This window comes from Leopardus geoffroyi, chromosome D2, assembly GCF_018350155.1.
Source record: "Leopardus geoffroyi isolate Oge1 chromosome D2, O.geoffroyi_Oge1_pat1.0, whole genome shotgun sequence".
In the NCBI taxonomy this organism is placed as follows: domain Eukaryota; kingdom Metazoa; phylum Chordata; class Mammalia; order Carnivora; family Felidae; genus Leopardus; species Leopardus geoffroyi.
Window position 1 is genome coordinate 68,629,813 of NC_059334.1, and position 23,336 is coordinate 68,653,148.

The 23,336-nt window shown below is 47.6% G+C and overlaps 1 protein-coding gene across 6 annotated transcripts in view; it reads left to right on the forward strand.

Moving 5' to 3' along the window:
• RBM20 (RNA binding motif protein 20) overlaps nt 1–23,336 on the forward strand; it is a 196,894-nt gene that overhangs the window by 161,055 nt on the left and 12,503 nt on the right. For 5 of the 6 annotated variants that reach the window (XM_045438875.1, XM_045438880.1, XM_045438879.1 and 2 more), the window contains exons 7-12: nt 1,796–1,927; nt 8,064–8,143; nt 9,943–10,636; nt 16,601–16,702; nt 17,811–18,471; nt 20,037–20,171. In XM_045438875.1, the coding sequence (XP_045294831.1) occupies nt 1,796–1,927; nt 8,064–8,143; nt 9,943–10,636; nt 16,601–16,702; nt 17,811–18,471; nt 20,037–20,171 (1,804 nt within the window). The remainder of the gene's footprint in view (nt 1–1,795; nt 1,928–8,063; nt 8,144–9,942; nt 10,637–16,600; nt 16,703–17,810; nt 18,472–20,036; nt 20,172–23,336) is intronic. The other variant, XM_045438876.1, reaches the window with a different exon arrangement.

Consider the following 23,336-nt stretch of genomic DNA (forward strand, 5'->3'; position numbering starts at 1 on the left):
CCCCTGAGCTAATGCTAGAAGCTTCTGATATCTGAGGGCCTGTATTTGGAGTGAGCCAACAGCTAACTGGGAACAGGTTTTTTTCACAGATCTTTGGTGTTAACACCAGAGGCCCTTGGGTCTCATAGCAGGAGAGTGGGTGGGAATTGATGGGTGCCTGGTAAGTCTCAAGGACAAAGAACCCTTAACCTGTGGGGATTGACTGAGAATTTGAGGGTTAATATGGTTGTCTTCACTTCTAAAGTTAAAGGAGGAGTTTATACCGAGAAATGGTCAGAAATAAGAATTTTTTAAAAATATTTTATCTTTTGTTAATATTTTTATTTTGTGAACCAGAGGAACAGACATAGAAGTCCTTTTCTTGATTAAGGCATGAACTTTAGAGATCAGAGCCACATCAGATCATCAGTGGTCTTTCTCCATCAACGTGGGCTTAGACTACTCACTTAGTCTCTTTGTTCTGACTATTTTGGGTAAATGTACAAAATTCAGCTTGCAACATTAATGCAGTGGGAGTCACTGAATTAGTATTATTCCCATTTGACAGTTGAGAGCTGGAGGTGCTAAAATGTTTGCATCAAGAAAGAGGCACTTAGAAAACTGGGTGGAAGAATCTGAAATAAAACGCTAAAGAATCTTGACTTGTTCATCTCCCACACATCTGCCATAGACTGTGACAGCAGGGAAAAGCATCTCTGAGATTCAAAAACAAATGTGGGTGAAGGATGGAGTACCAGCTTGGTTAACCCACTCAGATCAAGGAATCAGGAGTATAGGGCTCACAGAGAGGGCTCTCTTGTCACAGACCACTTTTCCTTTCCAACATCAAGGGACCAGATCAGTGCACCAATCAGTATAGTACAAATGAAACGAATTTAAGAAACGATAATGACAGTGAACCGCTGCAGCAGCTATTGGGGTAAACCAGCAGGTCAGTCAAAACAGTCTATTTAGAAGCTCTCTGGAGACACTGATTGAATGCCAAAGCCTGGTTCTTTGTGTTCTATCAGAACAGTTAAATAAAGAGGAAAAATGCTGTGGAGATATAACTGAGGGTTTTCTTCTCTCTGTAATTCAAAAAGGCATGGCCTTCTTTCAAGCCTCAGGAGCCCCTGAGTTGTTTAGTACTTTTCTTTCTTTGCAAAGAAAGTGAGAGTTCAAATACCCATGGCTGTGTCTCTGTCTTCTGTCATCATCACAACAAAATAGCACATTTTGCAGGGATCAGCCCAAGGTCACTTGTACAACAGACCCACTGTCCCCCCTATTACTCCTAAGGGTACTGTGGGTTAATGGACCCTCCCATCCCAGGGGGACTCCTGTGGCATGATATAGCACAGGATGGACATACATAATTTAAGAATCATTGGTAACCATGGGGATCAGGGGAGGGGCCATCCTATAATGAACTCTTTGGGTGAAGTTAATAAATAGGTCTCTTTGAACAGATGGGATCAAAGAGAGCTCTTATACTGGTCTTTTTTCTTTTTATTGAGGTATAAAGTATATATTCTAAAGTATACTCAAGTGTATTACTTTTCTACATGTGTACCCCTATGTAATTACCACACAGGTCAAGATAGAGAACATTTCCAGAACCTCAGAAGGTTTCCTCATGCTCCTCCCAGTCAGCACCTCACCCCCGCCCCAGAGGGGAGCTCAGCCCCAGCTTCTATCAGCATTGATTCGTTTTGCCTATTCTTGAACTTCGTAGACACAGAATTATACCTGGTACTGAATTTTGTTGAAGACCATACAAGTCAACTTGAGTATATGTCCGTCCATTTTTTCCTAGGCCTTTTTAGAGATGGCTTACACAGAAGCTGCCCAGGCCATGGTCCAGTATTACCAAGAAAAATCTGCCATGATCAATGGTGAGAAGTTGCTCATTCGGATGTCCAAGAGATACAAGGAATTGCAGCTGAAGGTAAAGCACTTTCTGACTGTTCAGTCATTCAGCAAGCATCAGCCGAGCATCTCCTTGTCAGGCACTGGCCTAAGTGCTGGCGGGAAGGAGAGGACAAGGAAAGGTCCTCAAATTGCCCATTGCCTTTGGGGATATCACGTGGGAAGTCCAGCCATTATAATGTGGAATGCTTATTGAGGTGAGTACAAAATGCAAAGGGATTTTAGGGACAGGATGACTAGCTGCCTGGGACCCAAGGAGGATTCTGCAGGGGAAGTCTTGAAGGATGAAACAAGAAAGGGAAGGTGGTTGCATTTCAGAGGTGGGAGCTCTGAGTATAACCTCCTGAATAGGACTCCCTTTTCTGTACTGAAGTACGGGTCTTCAGTAATTTTCACTTCCTCTCTCACTACTGCCCTGCCTTGATCTCTTATTCTCTCCTCCATCCTCTATAATTATATCTTTTTTTTTTTTTAATTTTTTTTTTCAACGTTTATTTATTTTTTTTTGGGACAGAGAGAGACAGAGCATGAACGGGGGAGGGGCAGAGAGAGAGAGACACAGAATCGGAAACAGGCTCCAGGCTCTGAGCCATCAGCCCAGAGCTTGACGCGGGGCTCGAACTCACGGACCGCAAGATCGTGACCTGGCTGAAGTCGGACGCTTAACCGACTGCGCCACCCAGGCGCCCCTATAATTATATCTTAAGCCCCATAGAAATCCTCCTAAGCAACACATGACTGAATTGGCCACTGTCAGAATGACTATCAGGGATGAATTCAGATAATTCCAAACAGGGCTTTTGCTTGTTTGTTTTAGCTTATTCTACATTTCTCTTTTCTTTTCTTTTCTTTTCTTTTCTTTTCTTTTCTTTCCTTTCCTTTCCTTTCCTTTCCTTTCCTTTCCTTTCCTTTCCTTTCCCTTTCCTTTCCTTTCCCTTTCCTTTTCTTTCCTTTTCTTTTCTCTTTTCCTTTCTTCTTGCTCTATTGTGAAGTATAACATATATTCAGAAAAATGACTAATTATGTATTGTATAGTTTTAAAAGTAGTAATGGTTGAAATCCCATAAATCCCATAAAACCACCACCAAAGTCAAGAAATAAGACACCGGCGGCACCCAGAAGCCCCTCTGAGTCCCTCCTCAAGCTTTACCCCTCCCTCTCCACTCTCCTGACTTGGGGGATGATCATTTCTTTGCTTTTCCTTACAGCTCTACAACCCACTTATGCCTCCCTTAAGGTGATTGTTTAGTTTTGCCTATTTTTGAACTTTACATGAATGGAATTATATTGTGTTCTTTCATTCAACATCTGCCATCCATGCTGGGTGTGTCTATTTATTTTCATCGTTATGTAAATTTCCATTGTCCGACTATAAATTTATCTATATGTTCCACTGTCTGTGGACATTTGGGCTGTTTCCAGTGTTAGGGTATTAGGGACAAGGTTACCGTGAACATTCTTGAACACGGTATCCTGGTACACGGGTACAGGGGCATATAACTAGGGGCACATACATAACTGGGAGTGGAATTGCTGGATCTCAAGGCATGCCTACCCTGAACTTTGCTAGGTAATAGTAGCAAGCTCTTTTCAAAATTAGTTGTCCTAGATTTACATTCCTCCTAGTGTCAGGGTGTTCAGCGGCCTGCATTCTTGCTAACATTTTGTTATCTGACGTTTTAAGTTTTGCCTGTCTTGGGAGAGTATAATGGTTTATCATGGTTTTATTTTTTATTTTCCGGATTACTAATTGAGGTTGAGCCCCTTTTCCTATGCTCGTTGGCTATTCCATTTGGGTCTTCTGTGGTGGAAAGTTTCTTCTAGGGTCATTTGCCCATGCTTGTCTTTAGATTGTGTCTTCTTAATGGTTTCCAGGAAGGAGTTCACTTAACTGGAGCACTTAGTCCCTTTGGATTTATTGTAACTATTGCTATGTATGTATTTTTTTTTTTTTTTAATTTTAGAGAGAAAGAGAGAATGTGAGTGGAGGAGAGGGACAGAGGGAGAGAGACAGAGAATCTTAAGCAGGCTCTGTGCTCAGCACAGAGCCTGATGTGGGGCTCAATCCCACAGCCCTGGGGTCATGACCTGAGCAAAATCAAGAATCCAATGCCAACCAACTGAGCCACCCATGCGCCTCATATTTATATTTCAATCTACTTGTCATTTTGTGCTTTCTACTGTCCCATTTTAATAGGGATCTTCTAGTTTGCTTCAGCTTATTCCATATTTACATAGGGTCCAGTTGGTTAAGACCCACAGCCCTTAATCAGCCTTCAAGGTTGAAGGCAGAAGACAGAGGCTCAGTGGTTGTTGCTAGGATCTGACAAGTCCACGTACGTACATGGTAATGTGTCAGCCTGTTGTCAGTTGCCAGTCTTGATTCAGCTTTGCTTGCAATTATTGCTTCTGAAGATCCTTCACCAACAATTCTAGCAGCACCTGGTTTTTGTTTGGTTGGTTGGTTGGGTTTGTTTTTTTTTTTTTCTGGCGAATGCAAGCATGTTGCTTTTCTCAACAAATCAAAGGTCCTATCCCATTATGTACCCAGCCAAAGTTCCTGTTCTCCTGGATTCTCCCCTGGAGGCTAAAATTGAATTTCTGCACTGAATTCCCAGTGGATCTTTGGTGTCTAAATGAGATGTGGTTGTAAGAATCTAATTCGGATGAACAGCAGTACTCAGCTTTTTAAATTAAGGTACTGAGGCACTGCAATACTTACTGAGGGAAATAGTTCAGGATGGTGCAAACACCATGTGTTAAAGAGATCACGTGGTCAAGGTCTGCATTCAGCAGATGTTCACTGCGTGCCCACTGGACCAGGCACCATGGTTATAGACATAGCAAGCTTGTGGAGGAGCTCACAGTCTGGTGTGAGGAAGAAAGGGAAAACAGCACCATCGACAACCATGTGACCTATTTCAGACTGGAGGGTGGTGGTGCAGCCTAGATTTTACCCCTTCCTGCTTTGAGGAGCTTAGACAAGGTGCTTTACATCTGTGAACCTTAGGTGCCAGATCAGTAAAGGACTCCACCTTGAGTTCTTCGGTTTTAAGCACTTTTTTTTCCCATGTATTATCTTTTTGAGTCTTGCAATCACCTTCCCCTATGAGGTGTGTAGGGTGGATAATAGCAGTAACTATAACAGTACAACAATAATAACAAGAATAATATACCTTTAATCAAGTCCTGGTACTCTGGGTCAAGTCACGTGCCCAACACCTTATATACGTTATCTTCTGTAATCCTGACATCAGTCCTGTCAGACAGGTATTATCTCAGTTTTATAGGTAAGGAAACCGAGGCTCATAGAAGTTCAGTAACTTGCACAAGATCATAGCTGCTGGAAGAGCCATGATTAAAACCTAGGACTGTTTTGGTTTTGCACAATATCTACACTTCTATATTGTGTTAGTAGGGTCTCCATTGTCCACATGAGAAATCAGGTAATTTGCTTATGGTCACCCAGCTAGTAAGCAGCAGGTAGTATTCTAACAGGGCTTCTCAAACTTTAATGTGCATACAAGTCACTTACAGGTCTTGTTAAGATTTCTGATTCAGTAGATCTGGGGCAGGGCTGTGATTCTGCCTTTCCAACAAGCTCCCAGGAGTTGTTGCAACGTGTCTAGAACACATTAACTACCCTTTAGGAAGGATTTTCTGCTCCCAAACTGTCACAATGCCTCTAATAGAAAGCATATCAAAACCTACTTTAACTACATAGCAATGCATTCATCATGGCCCTTAGGTTGACATAAGCCAGCTAGGACTTTCTCTGTAGGTGACAGAAATTTGTCTCATGTAAGCTCATCAACTAAAGTAAGGAAAGAAATTTATTGGCTCATGTAAATGAAAAGTCCAGGAGTAACCCTGGCTGCGGCTGCGGGCACAGCTGCGTTTAGGGCCTAAGTGATATCATTAGGACTTGGCTTTTCTGCACTCTGCCTTCTGTTCACTTTGCTTTATTTTGGGGTCCCCCTGGATGGCCCCCGGCTCCAGCCTCTAGGTGGCGTGGTGGCTTCATTGACTTCAGCAGCTCTGGCCTCCCATTTCCTTCAACAACAGAGCCAGAGTTTTTCCTAGTAGCTTCCTCGTAAGTGCTGAGAGGCCTTGTCTGTGCTCGAGCTAGTTTGGGACACATGTCCTTACCTGAACCAATCTCTGTGGCCAGGGAAGGCCTTGCTGTGACTGGCCAGGCCTGTGTCACCCCAGAGCAGAGGTGGAAAAGGGGAAATGGCCCACTAGGGAGGTAGACAGCAAAACACTGTATCCATATGTGTCTCTGGGCCCAAGGGGCCACCGCTTGAGGTCCCACCAGGGTTTGCAGAGGTGGGGGGAAATTTTGATTGGTCTTTTTCCTCTAACTTTACCTTTTGCTCACCAGGCAATGTGGAGGGAGAGAAAAGAGAGATTTAAGGTATCTCTCTTCTCCTGTCTTGAATATTTCCTCATGCTGATAATCATGTCTCTCTATACACTCTTTGCGGCAAAGGCTCTATTCCTCAGGGCATTTGGGTAAGAACCTTTCGCATAACGTGTATCCAGCAAATGCATGGAATGAATGAGGAAGAGTAAATCTGAAGGAACAATAAAAAGTGAGTTTTCCTTCCTGCAGACTCAGACAAGAAGGTTGAGCTATTTTCTGGGTTGTTCCATAGAGACTTCTCCAGAATCATAGTGTCTCAAATGCAGAAGGGAACTTAGGATAGTTTAAACCAGTGTCTCCCAGTCGTCAGGGGAGTTTTCAGGTTCTCTGGAGCAGAGGTTTCCCTCTACTGAGGTTTCCTGTCAGTAGATTCGGGGTGGGATTGAGGGTCCCAGGCAGTTTGGCGGCAGAGGGCTTGGTTTCAGGGCCACTGGTCTTGCCAGCTTCCCTGCCACAGAGGGGGTCTCTGGCCCTGAAAAGCAGTTGTGTGTGTTCCTGTGGTGCTCGCAGGAAGATTAAATCAGCAGACGGTGACTGATTTCATGTAAGATATGATGCTGAGAGCTACAGCTGATAGGAGGCTTGGTCCTCACTTGGGGAGAGTTTCCTGTGTAACCGAAGAGGCAAATTATTCTTGTGGAAATTATACAAGACTTAAGCCAGTGCATCAGTTTGGGAGCTCCTAGAAGTTCAGTGGCAAAAGCCAGTATGACTTGGTTGTATAAAGAAGGGAAAGATTACTGAGCAGGTCCTTCAAGGATGAGGAGAGTCAGATAGACTGAGAGGGTGTCCAGGCAAAAGGAGTCAGGTGAGGAGGGAAGCAGACCCTGGAAAGCCCAGTAATGTTGAAAACTATCAGGGCTGCTGGGACAGGGTCTGGCTATGACAAGTTAAGGGCTCATCTGGAAAGTTTCAGCATCTTCACAGGACTCTTGAGGCATGGCCTAGAAAACAGCCACAGAGGGGTCAGAGGGTGTGAAACCCTCCAACAGCTCCTTTTATGTCGGCCCAGCACCTGTGGCTTTTATCAGCCTAGTCGCTGTGCCCTGAGGCTATTGGTGGATGCCAGATGGGCCTCATTATCTGAACTTTATAGGTGGAGAAAGGGAGCCTCCCACAGACAACGAGCCTTGACCCCAGATCACTCAGGCAGCTAGAGGCCAAGCAGAGTTGTTCTTCCTGGGTTGAGATTCTCAAGGTGAGGTACATCCCCTTGAGTATGCCAGCACTTCCCTGGAACAGCATGGGGCTTGGCCTCTCACCCTTGTCTTAAACAGAGCAAGATGTGTTGACCAGAAGCACCATGGATGGTTCCCTATGGTGTTATTGAACCATATCAGTGTCTTCATAGAATGGATGAGAAGATATTATGTCTGAGATCTGCTTCAGAATATTCTATGGGGTGGGGAAAGGGTTCGGGTACAGATGAACTAGGTTGGTCAGAATTGTTGACAATGGAAATGGAGTCATGGGGGTTCAACATACCATTCTGTGTGCTTTTGCATATATTTAAAATGTTCTACAATAAAGAGGTACCCAAAATGTCGGGGCCCCTCCATTCAGCATTATGCTCACACTCCTCATTCCCTGGATTAAACTTCTTCTTCCTCTAAAAAGGTATTTTTTTCCCCTTGGGTGGACCGGGCAATGGACCCAAGTCCTCTCTGTTTCCCTTTGGTATTTGCATGGCTGTCTCTGGTCTGATGATGACCTCTCTGACTTTGCCTAGAAACCCGGGAAAACGGTAGCTGCCATCATCCAGGACATGCATTCCCAGAGGGAGAGGGACATGTTCCGGGAAGCAGACAGGTGAGGCCCCAGCTCTGGGCATCATGGAGGATTCTGGGCAGCTGGGACACTCTCTTGTCTCTCATTCTTACGGGTATTGAGTCACACTGTGCCCTGCCCTTGCCCCGTCCATCAGCCTTTCTGGGCCCTACTTTTCCACATGCCAGATGCCGTCCACAACTGCTGCTCAGGTTAAGCCTCAGGAAAATGCAAGATGGTAGGCTTCCTCTCATCTGCACCTCCTTTGTTAGAAAGGAATATAGAAGGGATTCTGTTGATATTTGGCCCTTTAGGGCAAGGCTACACTCTGCTAAAAAACCTTAAAGTCAGTGTGTGTGTGTGTGTGTGTGTGTGTGTGTGTGTGTGTGTGTGTTCTATTTAGAGCCAGCTGTTGGTTTTTCATGAGCTGAATGTAGATATAGGAACAGGAATGTAGGTGAACCCCCAAAAAGTAGTGACTTGCCCAGTCACCTGCTCTGAACATTGAATGCATTCAGTTTTCCAACTCCTTTCTTCCGACTGAAATTGGGACCGTGTCAAGTTGGGGGTACAAGTTTCCCCCTGTCGCTGCCCTATGAAAACAGCCCTTGTGGAGAGCCAAGGTGGAGACCACAGGAGCCAGCACTTGGCCTGCACTTTCCATGGTTCTACCTGGGGCTGCCACAGATAGTGCTCTCACCAGGCTGGGTCCAGGCTGTTTCCCCACTGATGGTCAAGGCAGCCTGGTCCTAGGGAGCCACCTCTGGGTGTCCCCTGGTAAGTGAGGGCTGTCTGGTTTTTCTGTATTTGGAAACCAAACGAAAATTGCCCATTCTTTTAGAATAATGGGTACATGATTAACTAGATCTGCTTAATCACCAAACAATCCCCAGAGAGAGAGAGGCTGGGGAGTGTGTGTGTGTGTGTGTGTGTGTGTGTGTGTCTTTGTATGTATCTAGCTGCTCAGGTTTGGGATCCCCATTTATTTGTTTGGGTTTTTTTTAAATGGTTGGTTGGGGTTTTTTTTAAAGATGCGTTTAAAGGCAGATCATGCTTCCCACAGTTCTTCAGCGGAGCGTCTGGAAGAACTAGGTCTTGCTCTGAATCTTAGGCAGATTGAGAATCCCTTTTCTGGGATTCAGTCCCCTCATCTGAAACACAAGCAGGTCAGAGCTCTAAGGTTCCCTCCAACCCTAAAGTGCCCTCCTAGTTCTTTGGTTTTGGAATCTCTGAGCCTGCCCTCCTCACTCTTGTCCCCCCCCCCCCCCCAGTAATTAGCATCCTTCTACTATACCCAAGACCTGAACAAACTGAGATGAGAAACAAACAAGAAAAATGGAGGCCAAGAGGTTGCCTTCATTATGGTAAAAGTCAGGTGGAGTTGTGGCTTTGGTCTTGTAGTCGAGACGCTGGCTAATTGAACCCCAGTGTCAGGCAGCCTTGCCCACCAGGCTAGACCAGGGCAACCACCGCCTCCCCCCCTACCACCACACACACACACATCCAGAGGGAGAGTTGCCTGTCCCCTGAGCTTAGCTTCCTTCCAAGAGGAAGAAAGATGGAGTTGAGCCTAACCAGTCCAGTTATTTATCCCAGTTCCCAGAAGCAGAATGAGTAAAAGGGCAGAGACAGCCAGGACTGTACTCTGGGAAAATCCTCCTCCTTAGAAGCCAGAGGGGAGGAAAAGCTTTCTCCTGCACCACTCTCTGTGCTGGCTGTGCGGTTGTGGTGAAGAGTGTATGGCCACATGGGGTTAGTGCACAGTATGTCCACTGGGCATATCTGTGCATGGGGGCAGGGGACGTGCAGATCATAAAACACACTCCTTGGCTCCTTCACAGATACGGCCCAGAAAGGCCACGGTCTCGCAGTCCGGTGAGCCGGTCACTGTCCCCGAGGTCCCACACGCCGAGCTTCACCTCCTGCAGCTCTTCCCACAGCCCTCTGGGCCCCACCCGCACCGACTGGGGCAACAGCCGGGACTTGTGGGAGCACTCGCCCTATGCCAGAAGGGAGGAAGAGCGAGATTCGAGCCCCTGGAGGGAGAATGGAGAGGACAAGAGGGACAGGGCAGACGCGTGGCCACATGATCGCAAACACTACCCCTGGCAACTGGACAAAACGGAGTTAGATGAGCGGCTGGAAGGAGGGAGGGGCCACCGAGAAAAGCACCCAAGGCCCGGGTCCCCCAGCCCGCTGCACTCCGCCTTGGGCTACAAAAGCCGAGAAGACAGCTACTACCGGAAGGAGCCCAAAGGCAAATCGGACAAGTATGTAAAGCAGCAACAGGAAGCTCCCGGGAGGTCCAGGAGGAAAGAGGAGGCCAGGCTGCGGGAGAGCAGACACCCCCACCCCGAGGACTCAGGCAAGGAAGACGGGCTGGAGCCGAAGGTCACTAGGGCCCCTGAGAGCGTCAAGTCTAAGCAGAGTGAGAAAAACAGAACCAAGAGACCTGATAGAGACCAAGAAGGAGCTGATGATAGAAAAGAAAGCAGAATGGCGGGGAATGAGGTAACGATGCAATCTCTTCCCCAGGTAAGGAGAGGCAGGTTCCCGAGGACAGTAATATTAATATGATGATGATGAACATTTATTTATTGAATGAATGGAACACTCATTGGATGTTTACTCTGTGCCAGGCACTGTACTAAACACTTTGTCTCAGTCAAGTTATTTAATCTTGCCAGCAACTGTATAAGGTAATAATGGTAAGAATACTATTATTGCTATAGATAAGGAAACTGAGGCACAGAGAGCTTAAGGGAGTTGTCCAAGGACACACGGTCAGGAAATGACAGAGCGATCGGGATCCAAACCCCTTGGCGCGTGGCTACCTTTACTAGAAGTTAGGCAGCGACATGACATGATGCAAAGGCCGTCTGTGGACCCTTGTGCCCGGAGCGGAGGTGCCCTGCGGTGTCGCGGACTCTGCTCAGGGAGATTAGATCTTTGGTCTGCTCCATTCTTTCTCCTGCCAAAAGCATCTGCCGACCCTGGGGCTTCAATGAGAGGTGGTAAAGGAGAAGCAGCCACCACCCACTACGTGACACTGAGTGCCCAGGGCTTGGAGTGCCTCCCTAGACACTGTCCAGTGTTTTACTTCCACTGTAATAAAAATGCTCGGCAGTTGGCTGGCACCTTTCATCCAAGCGTCTGGAAGAGCTTATAACCTGCTATATAACTTCGGTTCACACAGTGAGCCGCGAGGACTCTGGGTACAAAATTTACATCCTGGCTTGGTTTATACTTCCTCCTTTCCCAAAACCACCTACATTTAAGTAGGAGTGGGATCGTGGAGGTCGGGGAGGGGGTGCTTCATAAGGAACTCAATTTAAAAAACCCTACGTGCCTGTCTCCTAGTTTGATTCAGGAGTTAGTGACAGTGACTAAGTTGAAATAAGGAGCCCAGTTCTCAAGGCCATGGTCGCTGAAGAGTCACGCTTTTGTTCACTACTGCATTCACTCCTATATGCATTGGTGGGAGGCCACTTTGACAGGTAGCAGGCTAGGCACAGGGGGTCCAAAGGTGAAGGGGACATGGTCCAGGCTGTAGTGGAGACCAAGGTCTAATGGTAGAAGGAGAGCTACCAAAAGTGATTTACCGTCAGTGGGACCCATACTGGAGCGGAGTAGCGGATGGGCTGTTCTGTGGGCGTTACTTCTGCACCAGGAGAGGAGGAAAGCAGCACAGAGGAGGTGACATTTGGCCAGGCATGGAAAGTGGGGACAAAAGCGATTTGGGAAGCAGCGAAGGCAAAAGTGAGAAAAGAAGACTGTTTTCAAGAATCTAGAGATACTCAGCATGGCGGTGTCTTTAGGGCATATTAAAGAATAATGTTTTTAAACGGTAAAACCCTGGCTCTTGTGCAAACATAAAATGAATACATGTCAAAGATGTTATTTAACCCATTAATTAATGAGGGATCCGTAAGATGTAAAAGCTGGGTCAAAGGAGAAGCCAAAGAACAGGCAACATGGAAAGGCAATTGAGAACGCTGAAATGAATTTGCTAAGAGACATAAAGCCTTTTCCACGGGAAGCCAGCTGCATCTCCAGCAGGTAAAATTGCATCTCTAGGAACAAGAATCATTTGCACTACGATCCGTCTTCTGTAGTTTGCAGGGTTATAAAATAGTTCCAGATAACAAAAGGCCCCAACTCCTAAGGATGGGACACCCCGGAAAGGGTGTGCTGGACAGCTAACTGCCCAGCAGTCCGTGGAAAGAACACCCTGTGGTCTTTTCGCCCATCTCAAAGTCAGCCACGGTTTTTCCTGACTGGCACAGCAGGGGTTGCTCAGGAGGTGAGATTAGGGACCTGGGTGGGGTGGGTCCACAAAGGCCTTTGTGTGCCTTGCTGAGGACTTGAACTGGATCCCGAGGACCTGTGAACCAGAGGGTGTTTTTAAGAAGTGTGTCTACACCTGGAGGTACCTAAGGGGCTGGTGATGGGTCAGTGCCTCCAAAGAGTCACAGAGGGACAGAGAGCAGCAGCCCCTTGAGCCAAGGGCTCAAGCCTGGGCCTCATACACACGCCAGCAGCCCAGCCCCCTGTGTCCCCATGGCAAAGTGATGGAGCTTCCCTTTCACAAGCCTACCCACATTTCTGAGACTCTTCTTCAGTCTCGGTATTGTTCCTACTATTTCACCCACCTGCTTTCATCGGTTTGCCCATTTAAGGTGACACATGCTATGGGTCATCCCCAGAGCCCTGATGCAAAAAAGAGATGCCCAGAAAGCCCCATGGGTTTCCACAAATTCTGTCTCTTTAATTGGTTCTGCCTCTAATAGCCCTAGAGTGGAGTGGGTGGGGACTTGGGGTCCCCAATGGATTGTTTCCGTGGGTTTGGGAGCCAGGAAGCCCCAAACCCTTTTTTTGATGGAATATCAGTAGCATAGACTTTCCCTCACTGATCTCAAAGTGTATATAACAATCTTGAAAACAACCCAAATCCTCCAGGGCTGCCCCAGGAGTCGGATAACAGGCAGTGACTGAACTTGGAGATGGAAGACAGCTTGGCTGAGGACAGTGTCATTGCCTTCTTCTAACATACCGGACACTTCCCACCACAGGGTCTTTACAGATGTTCACCTGCCTGAGACCCCTCCCCTGCCAAAGTCACGTGGCTCCTTCCTCCCCACCTTTCACTTGTTGTTCTGCTCCCCCCCCCCCAAGTTTATTCCTGGAGAGAAATCCCACAACATAAAACCACAGTGTCCCAACTCACTTGTCTTCCTTCCCTGCCAAACTCTCCTAGGTCCAACCTGTCCCCTGGTCTGTCTTTATTTTATTTAGTGTCTGTCTCCTATAGCCTCCAAACATAACCTCCACAAGGGCAGGAATTTTTGTCTGCTGTGCTCACTGCTATGTCCCCAGTCCCGAAATCAGGGCTTGACACAGAGTGGGTGCCCAGTAAGTATTTGCTGAAGGAAGAAAGGAATGACTGACCCAGACTCTGGAGACAAAGGCCTGGCTTCTGAGAACCAGGTCACTCCCTGTCTTCTGGGCCTCAATTTTCTCATTGGTGAGATGGGTGTGATCACAGGGCTGTCATAGGGCTTTAATGAGCTTGTGCTCATTCAAAACCTCTAAAATGTCTGGAGAAAGTGCCCATGTTGGAGAGGCCAGTGTGTGTGCTGTTCAGTGTTTGTAAGTGGCCAAGTCCACACCTGAGACTCAACCTTGACCACAAGACCATAGAAAGAAGGAAAGAGATCAAGTCACTGAGTAGGGTGAACATGGGTAGGAAACATTCCTCCACCTTACTGGAAGGGCGATCAAGGGTTATAGACCCAGATGCCTGGAGAAAGGAAGCCAGGAAGGGGACACAGACCTGGTAATAGGGGTGAAGCCAACGTGGAAAGAAGTAATCATGGCAGACCAAGGAGGGGGTACCTGTCTACTGGGGGCAGTTAGCCACTCCGCAGCTCTGTTCTATGGCTGCCATTCAGGAATGCAAGCCGGGTGCTATTAGATCCCCCATTTTTTAAAGAGCAGCACCAAAATCCACGTATCTCTGAAATTTTTCCACGTTTTAGAAACTGTATAGACTAGAACATGTCTGTAGGCCAGATGGAGCCCAAGGTTCCCTAGAATGCAGCCCCCAGTATAGGCAGTCCATAGAAGGGAGAAACAGAAAAACTACTTATGCTCAGTTCAGAGCCTAGACAGAGACCTAAGCATGCCAGAGGCAGGTGTGAGCTAGTTAACCACTCCACCCCCTCCTTCCAGTCTCCATCCTCGTATTGACTAATATCCACAGAGCACCTAGCACTGGGACTACAGTTCTGAGTGAAAACTGAAATGACCCTTGATCTCAGGAGCTCATGGTCTAATGGAAAGACACACTAATCAAATAATTCCTCAGATGAGTAGAAGAGCATGAGTTAAGTGCTAAGAAGGAGATGGAGGTATATACTACTGTTAAGGTGGCAACGAATTAGAGGCTTCCCTGGGTTAAGATGCGACTGTTGAGATTTGAAGGAATGGTGGGTTTCACTGAGTGAAAGGAAGGAGAACAGACAGAACAGCATGTGCAAAGGCCTTGTGGCTGAGGGTCAGTGTTGCAGGAACAGAGACAGCCAGGGTTAGAATGCTGAGACGTAGGTCTGGTTTGTCAACGGGCCTTATCATGCAAGGTTGTAGGCAGGTTACGGATTTGTGTCTTTACCCCGAGTGCAAAGGGAAACAAATGAAATATTTAAGCAAGAAGGTGTGGTGAGGTTAGGACAGTTTTTGCCTTGTGGAGTCATCATTCTTGATCGCCTTGGGGAGAATAGACTTGGGAGGAGGCTACAGGGCAGAAGGGGGAGACCAGTTAGGAGGTGGTTTAACCGTAGGCCTAGCTCTGTGGAGGCAGAGCTCTGCTTGCAACAGTTGGGGCCCAATATCTTAGTCTGTGAGCTGGCACGGGCAGCTGGGTGCATTGATTGCATTTATTGGCTTCCCTTAAACTGCTTCTCTCACTTGATGTGATCCCAGGGCGAGGGGCACACTGAAGGCACTGCTCTTCCTTTGCCTGCGGGAAGAAACACCTAGATGCAAATGGTGAGGTGCTTCTGTCCGGCCAGGCTGCCCCTGCCTCTCCCAACTGGAATTGGAGGGGGCTGTATTGTGTCCACCTAGGAGTGTGGCTGGAGGAATTTGCTTGGGGAGGGTAAGCGTTACTTACTCAGACAAGCGAGAGCCATAGGTAGTTTATTCAGGGAGATAACAATAAAAGATGTCTCCTTTTGGTGGAAGCTATGGATTCTGATGGCTAAAAAGGCATTTGGAGCTGCTTTGCACTTAGGCTAGCTTGGAAGACCAGAGTAGAGCTTGGAATCTTCCGCTCCAAATACCAGAAAGAGCAAGGACCTGAGGATGTTAGCTCTCTTCCCCTGTCTGGTAATAACTGGTTAAACCAGTCAGCTCTGAGCTCCTGCCCCAGCTGGTTCTGTGTCAGCGCCAGAGGGGTGTGTCCAGTTGTAAGGAATCAGAACTAGAGTCACTTACTCAGAGCCAACCTCAGCCAAAATCGTCGGGAAGATGCAGCTGGCCCCTGAGAAAGTCCAGGAAGAGTCACTGATCTGGTGGCCAAAGTTTAAGTCAGGGGAGAGTATCCTCCAAAAACTTCTAAAATGAGGTTTGGCAAACTTGTTCTACAAAGCACCAGACAGCAAACGTTTTAGGCTATGTGGGCCAAGAGGCCAACGTGAAGATATTATGTAGGCACTTATGTAATCATTTAAAAAGCAACTATTTAAAAATGTGAAAAGCCTTGTTAATTCACAGATTGTGTAAAAGGAGCTCAGATTTGACCTGAGGATGAGTGTTCGCTGACCCTGTTTTCAAGGCTGCTCAGAGGCTAATTCTCCAACCGAACACCTGCTTCTAGTTGTTCGCTTTCTCAGACATGAGCACTGTCTATCATGAGGGACTGAATTTGAGGGAGGGAATAGAAGGAAGGAAGAAGGGAGGGGATTGCTAGTTTGGACTGTAGCTCTAGGAAAGAGAGAGGACAAACAAGGGGTGAGAGGACACTGGTTGGCTGACCGCCCCCTTCCTACTCATAAGTGCCCTGGATGGGACTTCTATGGCCACAACAGATCTTTGGGGGAGATGTCACCATGATGTTTGTTAACCCTAGGGCCAGTTCACCCTTGGTCCCTTTACTTCTCCTGTCTGTAGGTTTCATAACAGCGAAAAGCACCCAGTTTGCCAGGGATTTCTGCCCCACTAAAGACATCAGTCCAGCCATTAAGACATTTCTGTGCCTCCTTTGTCTGTGTGACTTTGAGCAAGTTACTTAACCTCTCTGAGCCTTAATTTCCTCATCTGTAAAATGAAGATCATAGCACCTGCCTCCAAGGGGTTTTTGTGAGGATAAAGGAAATGGTGTCTGTGAAAACACACTTGGTGACTGTTAGCTGTGCTCAGCATCATTTTCTCTTGGCACTCCCTCTTTTCTCTGCCACTGCTCACTGTTGATTTGGTTTGTTCTGTTCTTCCTTTGGTAAGGCTGGAAAAGAGGAGCAGGAGGGCATGGAAGAAAGCACCGCATCAGTGGGCAGGCAGGAGAAAGAAACAGAATCCTCTGATGCAGAGGACACAAGGACAAAGGTAAAGTTTGCGTAGAGCCACATGTGCATGATGGCAATTGGGCACCACGTCTCTGGAGTCCCCATCCTGCCCTGTGATGCCCCGCTCTCTGCACGGATGTGTCCAACACCCCACCTGTGATTCCACGAATGAAGCCAGAATGGTTTTGGGAAAATGGTTTTCCCTGGGATCTTTGCACAGTCTTTACTAAGGAGCTCTTTACCATATGCCTGGGCTCTGCCTCAGTCTCCAACGACTTGGCTGTGCTCGTAAGAGAAAACATGTGCCCAAAAAAGACTCAGGCTTCAGAGCCAGGATCCCAAAATAGGTCCCTTGGGAGGGGCTGGGGGAAGAGGGGAGCTTTGGATGCACAGGCTGGGGCCCTGACTTCAGCATGCCCAGACCCTGGGACTAACAAAACATCTACTGTGCTCGCAAAGATTATTTGACTTTAATTAAAGTAAAACATCCACTTACAGTGTTGGGGCTGCCTCAGCAAAAAGAAATGTGTTTGGAACGTGGCCAGCTTTGTGTCTTTCTGGTCAGGAGAGGTAGAGAGATGGGTATCACTGGAAAGGAAGTTGATCTCTGAAATCTGGCTGCTGGGGACGTGAAGAGAAGTTTCAGGAGGGGCTGAGTATGAGCCATGGCTGTGTAGGTTGCACCCTTGCTGGGAAAGGGACCTTGGGGGAATTTAGTGTGGGGGTGGGGTGGGGGGACTTTGCTACTGTTACGTTCAGTGATGGCCTACATGCAAGGAAATAGCTCCAGCAAGTTGATTTATTTAGAGTTTGTAAGTTTGTCATTCACTCATTTAAAAACTGTTTATTGAGCACCTATTACGTACCAGGGCTTGAAATTCTTTGTGCCGTTTTAAACATGGTAGATGAAGCATTAAGGGCTTATTCCAAATGCTGTTTTGAGCCCCAACCTAGAGATGAATCAGTGATGTGGGACTTGAGTGGGTTACAGCTCCTCATTAGCCAGCAAATGTTCCCAGGCAGAAGTAAGAGTGCTCAGGATCTTTCTGGTTTTTAGGGGTCCTGTGGTCAAGGTTTGTGCGCTCTGGTTGAATACTATGACCTGCTTCTCAATCACTCTCTGACCCTTATTCTGCATTTTTGTTCAGGAGCAAGACTGGGAGAGTGGAAGTGAGGCAGAAGGGGAGAGCTGGTATCCCACTAACATGGAGGAGCTGGTTACGGTGGACGAGGTTGGGGAGGAGGAAGATTTTATTATGGAACCAGACATCCCAGAACTGGAAGAAATTGTGCCCATTGACCAGAAGGACAAAATCTGCCCAGAAATATGTCCCTGTGTGACGTCCACCTTAGACCTGGACGTAACCAAGGATTTCACCAACGAGTGTGTGAAGCCTGTAGGTAACGGGGCTACGGAACTCAGCCTCAAGTCACCCAAAGATCTGCCTTCTGCTTCCACGAGCTGTCCCAGTGACATGGACGTGGAAATGCCTGGCCTAAATCTGGACGCTGAGCAGAAGCCAGCTGAACGTAAGACAGACCTCTCACTGGAGGGTTCAGATTGCTACGAGAAGCAGGCAAAGGGAGGGGAGAGCTCCGATGTTCATCCGGCCCCTCCACTCCAGCAAATGTCTTCCCCTAAGCCAGCAGAGGAGGGAGCCCGGCAGCCTAGCCCACCTCTCGATGACTGCAAGGCCGGGGGGCCCCCCGAAGATGGGGCATGTGAAGGCGGTCCCCTGGAGGGGAAAGCCAGCCCCCGCACCGAAACTGACCTCCAAAGCCAGGCTTGCCAAGGAGTGTCCACCCAGGGTAACTACCTCCCTTTTCTCCTGTGTGCTTGGGTTGATGGGACCACTGCTCACCTAGGGAGGTGTGTGGGCATGTGCAGGCTGGAATGAACATGACTAAGGTTTCAGCCAGCATTAAAGTCGGTGCAGAAAGCCAGCTTCTAAAGGCCTGGTTAAACGGTTAGCGCTTTTAGGCAAACGGTGTAAAGGAAATCAGATAGGAGGCCACATGTTTTCTGAGAAGCAAACTCAGATAGGGCAGACTTCTCTGAATTTACGGGAGCCCAGGTGGACTCTGGCAACTAAAACCTAGCAAAAGCTTTGAGTTATCAGGCCAAGGAGCTTCGGGTCCTCCGGTCAGCAAGCAGCCTGTCATGGCTGCACAACGGTGGACCACCCAGGCTGTTATTTCTGTGAGGCCCGAGTGAGGGGGCGGGAAAAGCAGCCAGGGAGGCAAGGAAGCAGCCAGGAGCGGGCGGAGGTTAGGATCAAGGTGCTGCCGAGGGGTATGGCCGCTTCCCCTTGCTACCACCGCAGACCCCTTTTTTTCCATGGCCTGGTGGTGAAACAAGGCTTGTCCCAGACTGTCCTCCGCCTCCATTGCAGGTGATGTTGTATCTGTGCCCGGCGCTATGACATCATGAGAGACGGAGTTTAAAATAGGCTAAGCCCTGTCTTCTCTGCCAAGTGGAAACAAAGATCCATCAAGGGCCACGGCGGGAGGGAGGGGGGGCAGAGGAGGAGGAGCCCTCAGTGTTCTCCACATGGAAATAACTAGAGCTCCATTTCGCAGAAAGCCTGCGGCACTTGGAAGGTTGAAGTAGGGGGGCCGAGAGTCGGGGACAGAAGCCGTTGAGTAAAGGCTTGAAAAGAGACATTTCCACCCAGCGCCCTGCGGCCGGCATGAGCCTGTCAGGGAGCTGGAGGCTCCGGCTTTCCTCCCTGTCAAGCTGACCTGAGCTGTTTTCCACCTGCGAGTCTCCATGGAAACTGCCACGCGCTGCCTTCTTGTTGCCAGAGAAACACTGAGGCCCGGGCTGTGTCTACAGAAGGCAGGAGCAAAGAAAGAGCAAACTGTTCACCTTGCCCTGATTGAACCCCTTTAGTTTGCCGGATAGGCCTCAACATGCACTGGTGTTAATGGCTTATTAGCTTACCCAGTGTTTGGAGTTCATATTTAATAACACTGCTCTACCAGCTTGGGGTGGAAACGGCACTGCCTGTTCTGTCAGCCTCTGCCCCTACAGACGTCAGCACAATTTTTGCCCTTCTGCCTGCAGGGATGGAGTGATTTGTGAGTTGGGGGGCAAGGTAGGGATCCTCCCAGCCCAAAGGGGCAACAGCCCATCCCCCACAGACCCAATGCAAAGGTTTGCCAAGGGTCCGTGGGTGTGGCATTCTTTCTGGCAGTGGAGCAAACTCTTAATTACAGCATTTTGGACCTAATTAGCAGTCCTTGCCCTAGCTTCGTGTTATTAAGCCGTGCAAGGGACCATTCCTGATCACACAGTGCAAGAATAGAATTGCAGGGAATCTTTGAGGTCTGTTGTGCTTCATTAGTTCTCTGCCTTGGCTCATGTCTTGCAGAAAACTCCAGGTACATGGAAGTAAAATCTTTGGATGTGAGGTCACCGGAATACACGGAAGTGGAGCTGAAACAGCCCCTCTCTTTGCCTTCCTGGGAGCCCGAGGATGTGTTCAGTGAACTTAGCATTCCCCTAGGTAGGTGAAATACACAGTCCTTCCTGAGAATTCAGCTCCAGGAAATGATCGTTCCATGGACACACCTAGGAGCTCCAGAGGGCCTTTTGTCATTTTGTTGTTGTGTTTAATGTCTGATGTAATGACTGAGACACGCAAGGTGGGTATCTTTAAAGTTTCTTGCAATTTCACTCTCCCATGATAGACCAGATACCTCATGGTATCAGGCCTTGGGCAGCATTGCCCTGGGAGCCAGAGCAAAGACTTGATTTCCCTCTTTGGGAATGCTTTGTTTCTGACCATATGGCTTTATTCAGGCAGGGATCAGAGGCCCCAGTGGCTGCCCAAAGTCAGCAGAAATGAACTTCTTCAGCTACTGGCTTCCCTATCCCAACCCTTCCCAAAACATTTGTTTGTTCTTTGAAGGACGAGCTTCTGTGAGGCAATGATGCTGAAGAGACTGCATTTGGGGCAGATACAATATAGTTGACGGAAGGAGCATTGAACAGAGAGAGACGTGGTCCCCTTTCCTTCCTATTCTACTTATTGGATGACTGCGTAATCTCAGACAACCCATCCCCAGGATGTATTGTGATTTTTTTTTTTTTCCCAGTCACTACAAGTCCTTTATTAACAAGTCAATAAAAGACAGAGAGAAAGATCGGGAGGTAAAACTACTTTTCTTGGAGGCCCTTGGAGTGGAAGGTACTGTCAGAACCCACCTGGCAATCAACCCAGCCACAGGCAGAATGGAGATTGGGGATCCAGGGGACCAGATGGTAGGGGGCAATGAGAAGGGGGTGGCTCGGGCCTCGGGCAGGGAATGTGCAAATGCAGAGGCCTGGCAGGAAATGATAGGTTGGGGTTCCTGAGCCTTAGTGTTTTCACCTATAATATGGGATTGACTTGGATCACTGGTGTTTTAATGGTGGAAGTGTTGGAGGGGGATGGGAAGGGAGGTTAATAATAAATCAGGGGCGCCTGGGTGGCTCAGTCGGGTAAGCGTCCGACTTCAGCTCAGGTATGATCTCACGGACCATGAATTCAAGCCCCGCGTCGGGCTCTGTGCTGACAGCTCAGAGCCTGGAGCCTGCTTCGGATTCTGTGTCTCCCTGTCTCTCTGCCCCTCCCCTGCTCATGCTCTGTCTCTCTCTGTCTCAAAAAAAAAAAATTTTTTTTTTTAAATAATAAATCAACTAGGACACATTTTCAAAGGGGAGAGTTAACTAAAGTCTCAGGGCAGAGTGAGGGCACCTGGGAGCTTCTGACACTATCGCTAACCCAGTGACTCCCACTCCGCATCATCTTTGAGTCTTTGCTTTGACTTTGAGAGGTTGGAAAGCAACGAGAAAAAGGAGAAGTAGCAGCTGCTTGAGAGAGTGCTTAGGCAGGTGTCATTTGGGAAAGTGTCACAAGGAAGCACGAGAAGAATGGGTTATGTGATGACCAATGACCACATGTCTGCTTATCCAGGGAGGGGCTGGTCAGTACAGATGCTCACCCTTCCCATCAGGTTTCTCTTTTTGTTTTCATCTCCTTTTAAACATTTCTTACTGTTTTTGTCCTCCAAATGCTCCATTTTCATAGAGTACTCCTTGGTACTGAGCAGCGCTTACTAGATAACATGGCACCATGCAGAGCATTCTGGGGCAGTTGAGAAATGGAACACAAGTCTCCAAGAACTTGGAATCTATATGACCCACACAAGCAAAAATTAAGAATAAGTTCTGCTACCTTGTAATTCATGTCTCTTTTATTATTTTTCATTCCCCAAAGTGTGAAAGATTATTATGACAAATTTAAAAAATAAGAGCCATATAGGGGCACATGGGTGGCTCAGTCGGTTAAGCGTCCGACTTAGCTCAGGTCATGATCTCACAGTCCGTGAGCTTGAGCCCCGTGTCAGGCTCTGTGCTGTCAGCTCAGAGCCTGGAGCCTGCTTTGGATTCTGTGTCTCCTTCTCTCTCTGCCCTTCCCCCACTTGTGCTCTGTCTCTCTATCAAAAAATGAATAAACGTTAAAAAAATTTTTTTAAATAAGAGCCATATAAAGTATATGTTAAATGTTGTGTCTCTTCCCTCCAGTTTTCTCACCAGCTCCAGAGGTAGCCATGGTCATATCCACGGGCTAGATCACACTATACACAGAATGTTCTACAGTTTGCTTTTTTTTTTTTTTAATTGTTAATGTTTATTTATTTTTGAGAGACGGAGTGTGAGCAGGGAAGGGGCAGAGAGGGAGACACGGAATCTGAAGCAGGCTCCAGGCTCCAAGCTGTCAGCACAGAGCCTGACATGGGGCTTGAACTCAAGAACTGGGAGATCATGACCTGAGCCAAAGCCAGACGTTTAACCAACTGAGCCATCCAGGCACCCCCACCCCCTTTATTTTAATTAAAAAAAAAATTTTTTTTTATGAGAGAGAGTGAGAGAGTGCAAGCAGGGGAAAGGGGCAAAGGGAGAAAGAATCTTATTAAGCAGGCTCCACATTCAACACAGAGCCCGACGTGGGGCTCGATCCCATGACCCCGGGGCCATGACCTGAGCAGAAATCAAGAGTCAGACACTCAACTGACTGAGCCACCCAAGCGCCCTTCCAATTTGCTTTTTTAACTTAACAGTGGGTCTTAGAGATCTCTTCACATCAGTACACAGAGAATGCATTCTTCTGAACCAGCACACATATTCCATCCTAAAAGATGTACACCATAAATTATCCATTTCTCTCCTGGTGAACACTTAGGATATTGTCAGTTTCTTTTCCCATTATTAAAGGGCTATAATAGTTAAGCTTTTATTTTTATGATTTACCATGCAGGCACCATTGCTAGTACTTACCTCATGTAACTCTCTCAAAACACCCATGAGGTATGTGATATTTTTATCCTTATTTTATAGGCTAGGAATCTCAGATGCAGAATTACAAAGGTGATGATTAGCAAAGATTGGAGCCAGGATTCAAATCCCAGTAGTTTGACTCATGGAGCTCTGCTGCCTCTATGCTCTGCTGCCTTCCAGACATGCTCTTACATTTGTGTGCATGCCTGGGTTTCTGTAGGACAGCGTCCTAGACCATGGGATTGCGGGGCGGGGGGGTGGGGGGGGTGGCATCAGATATATTTGCATTTCACATTTTCATAATTGCTGCTAAATTGCACTCCATAAAGATTATACCAGTTTTCACTGC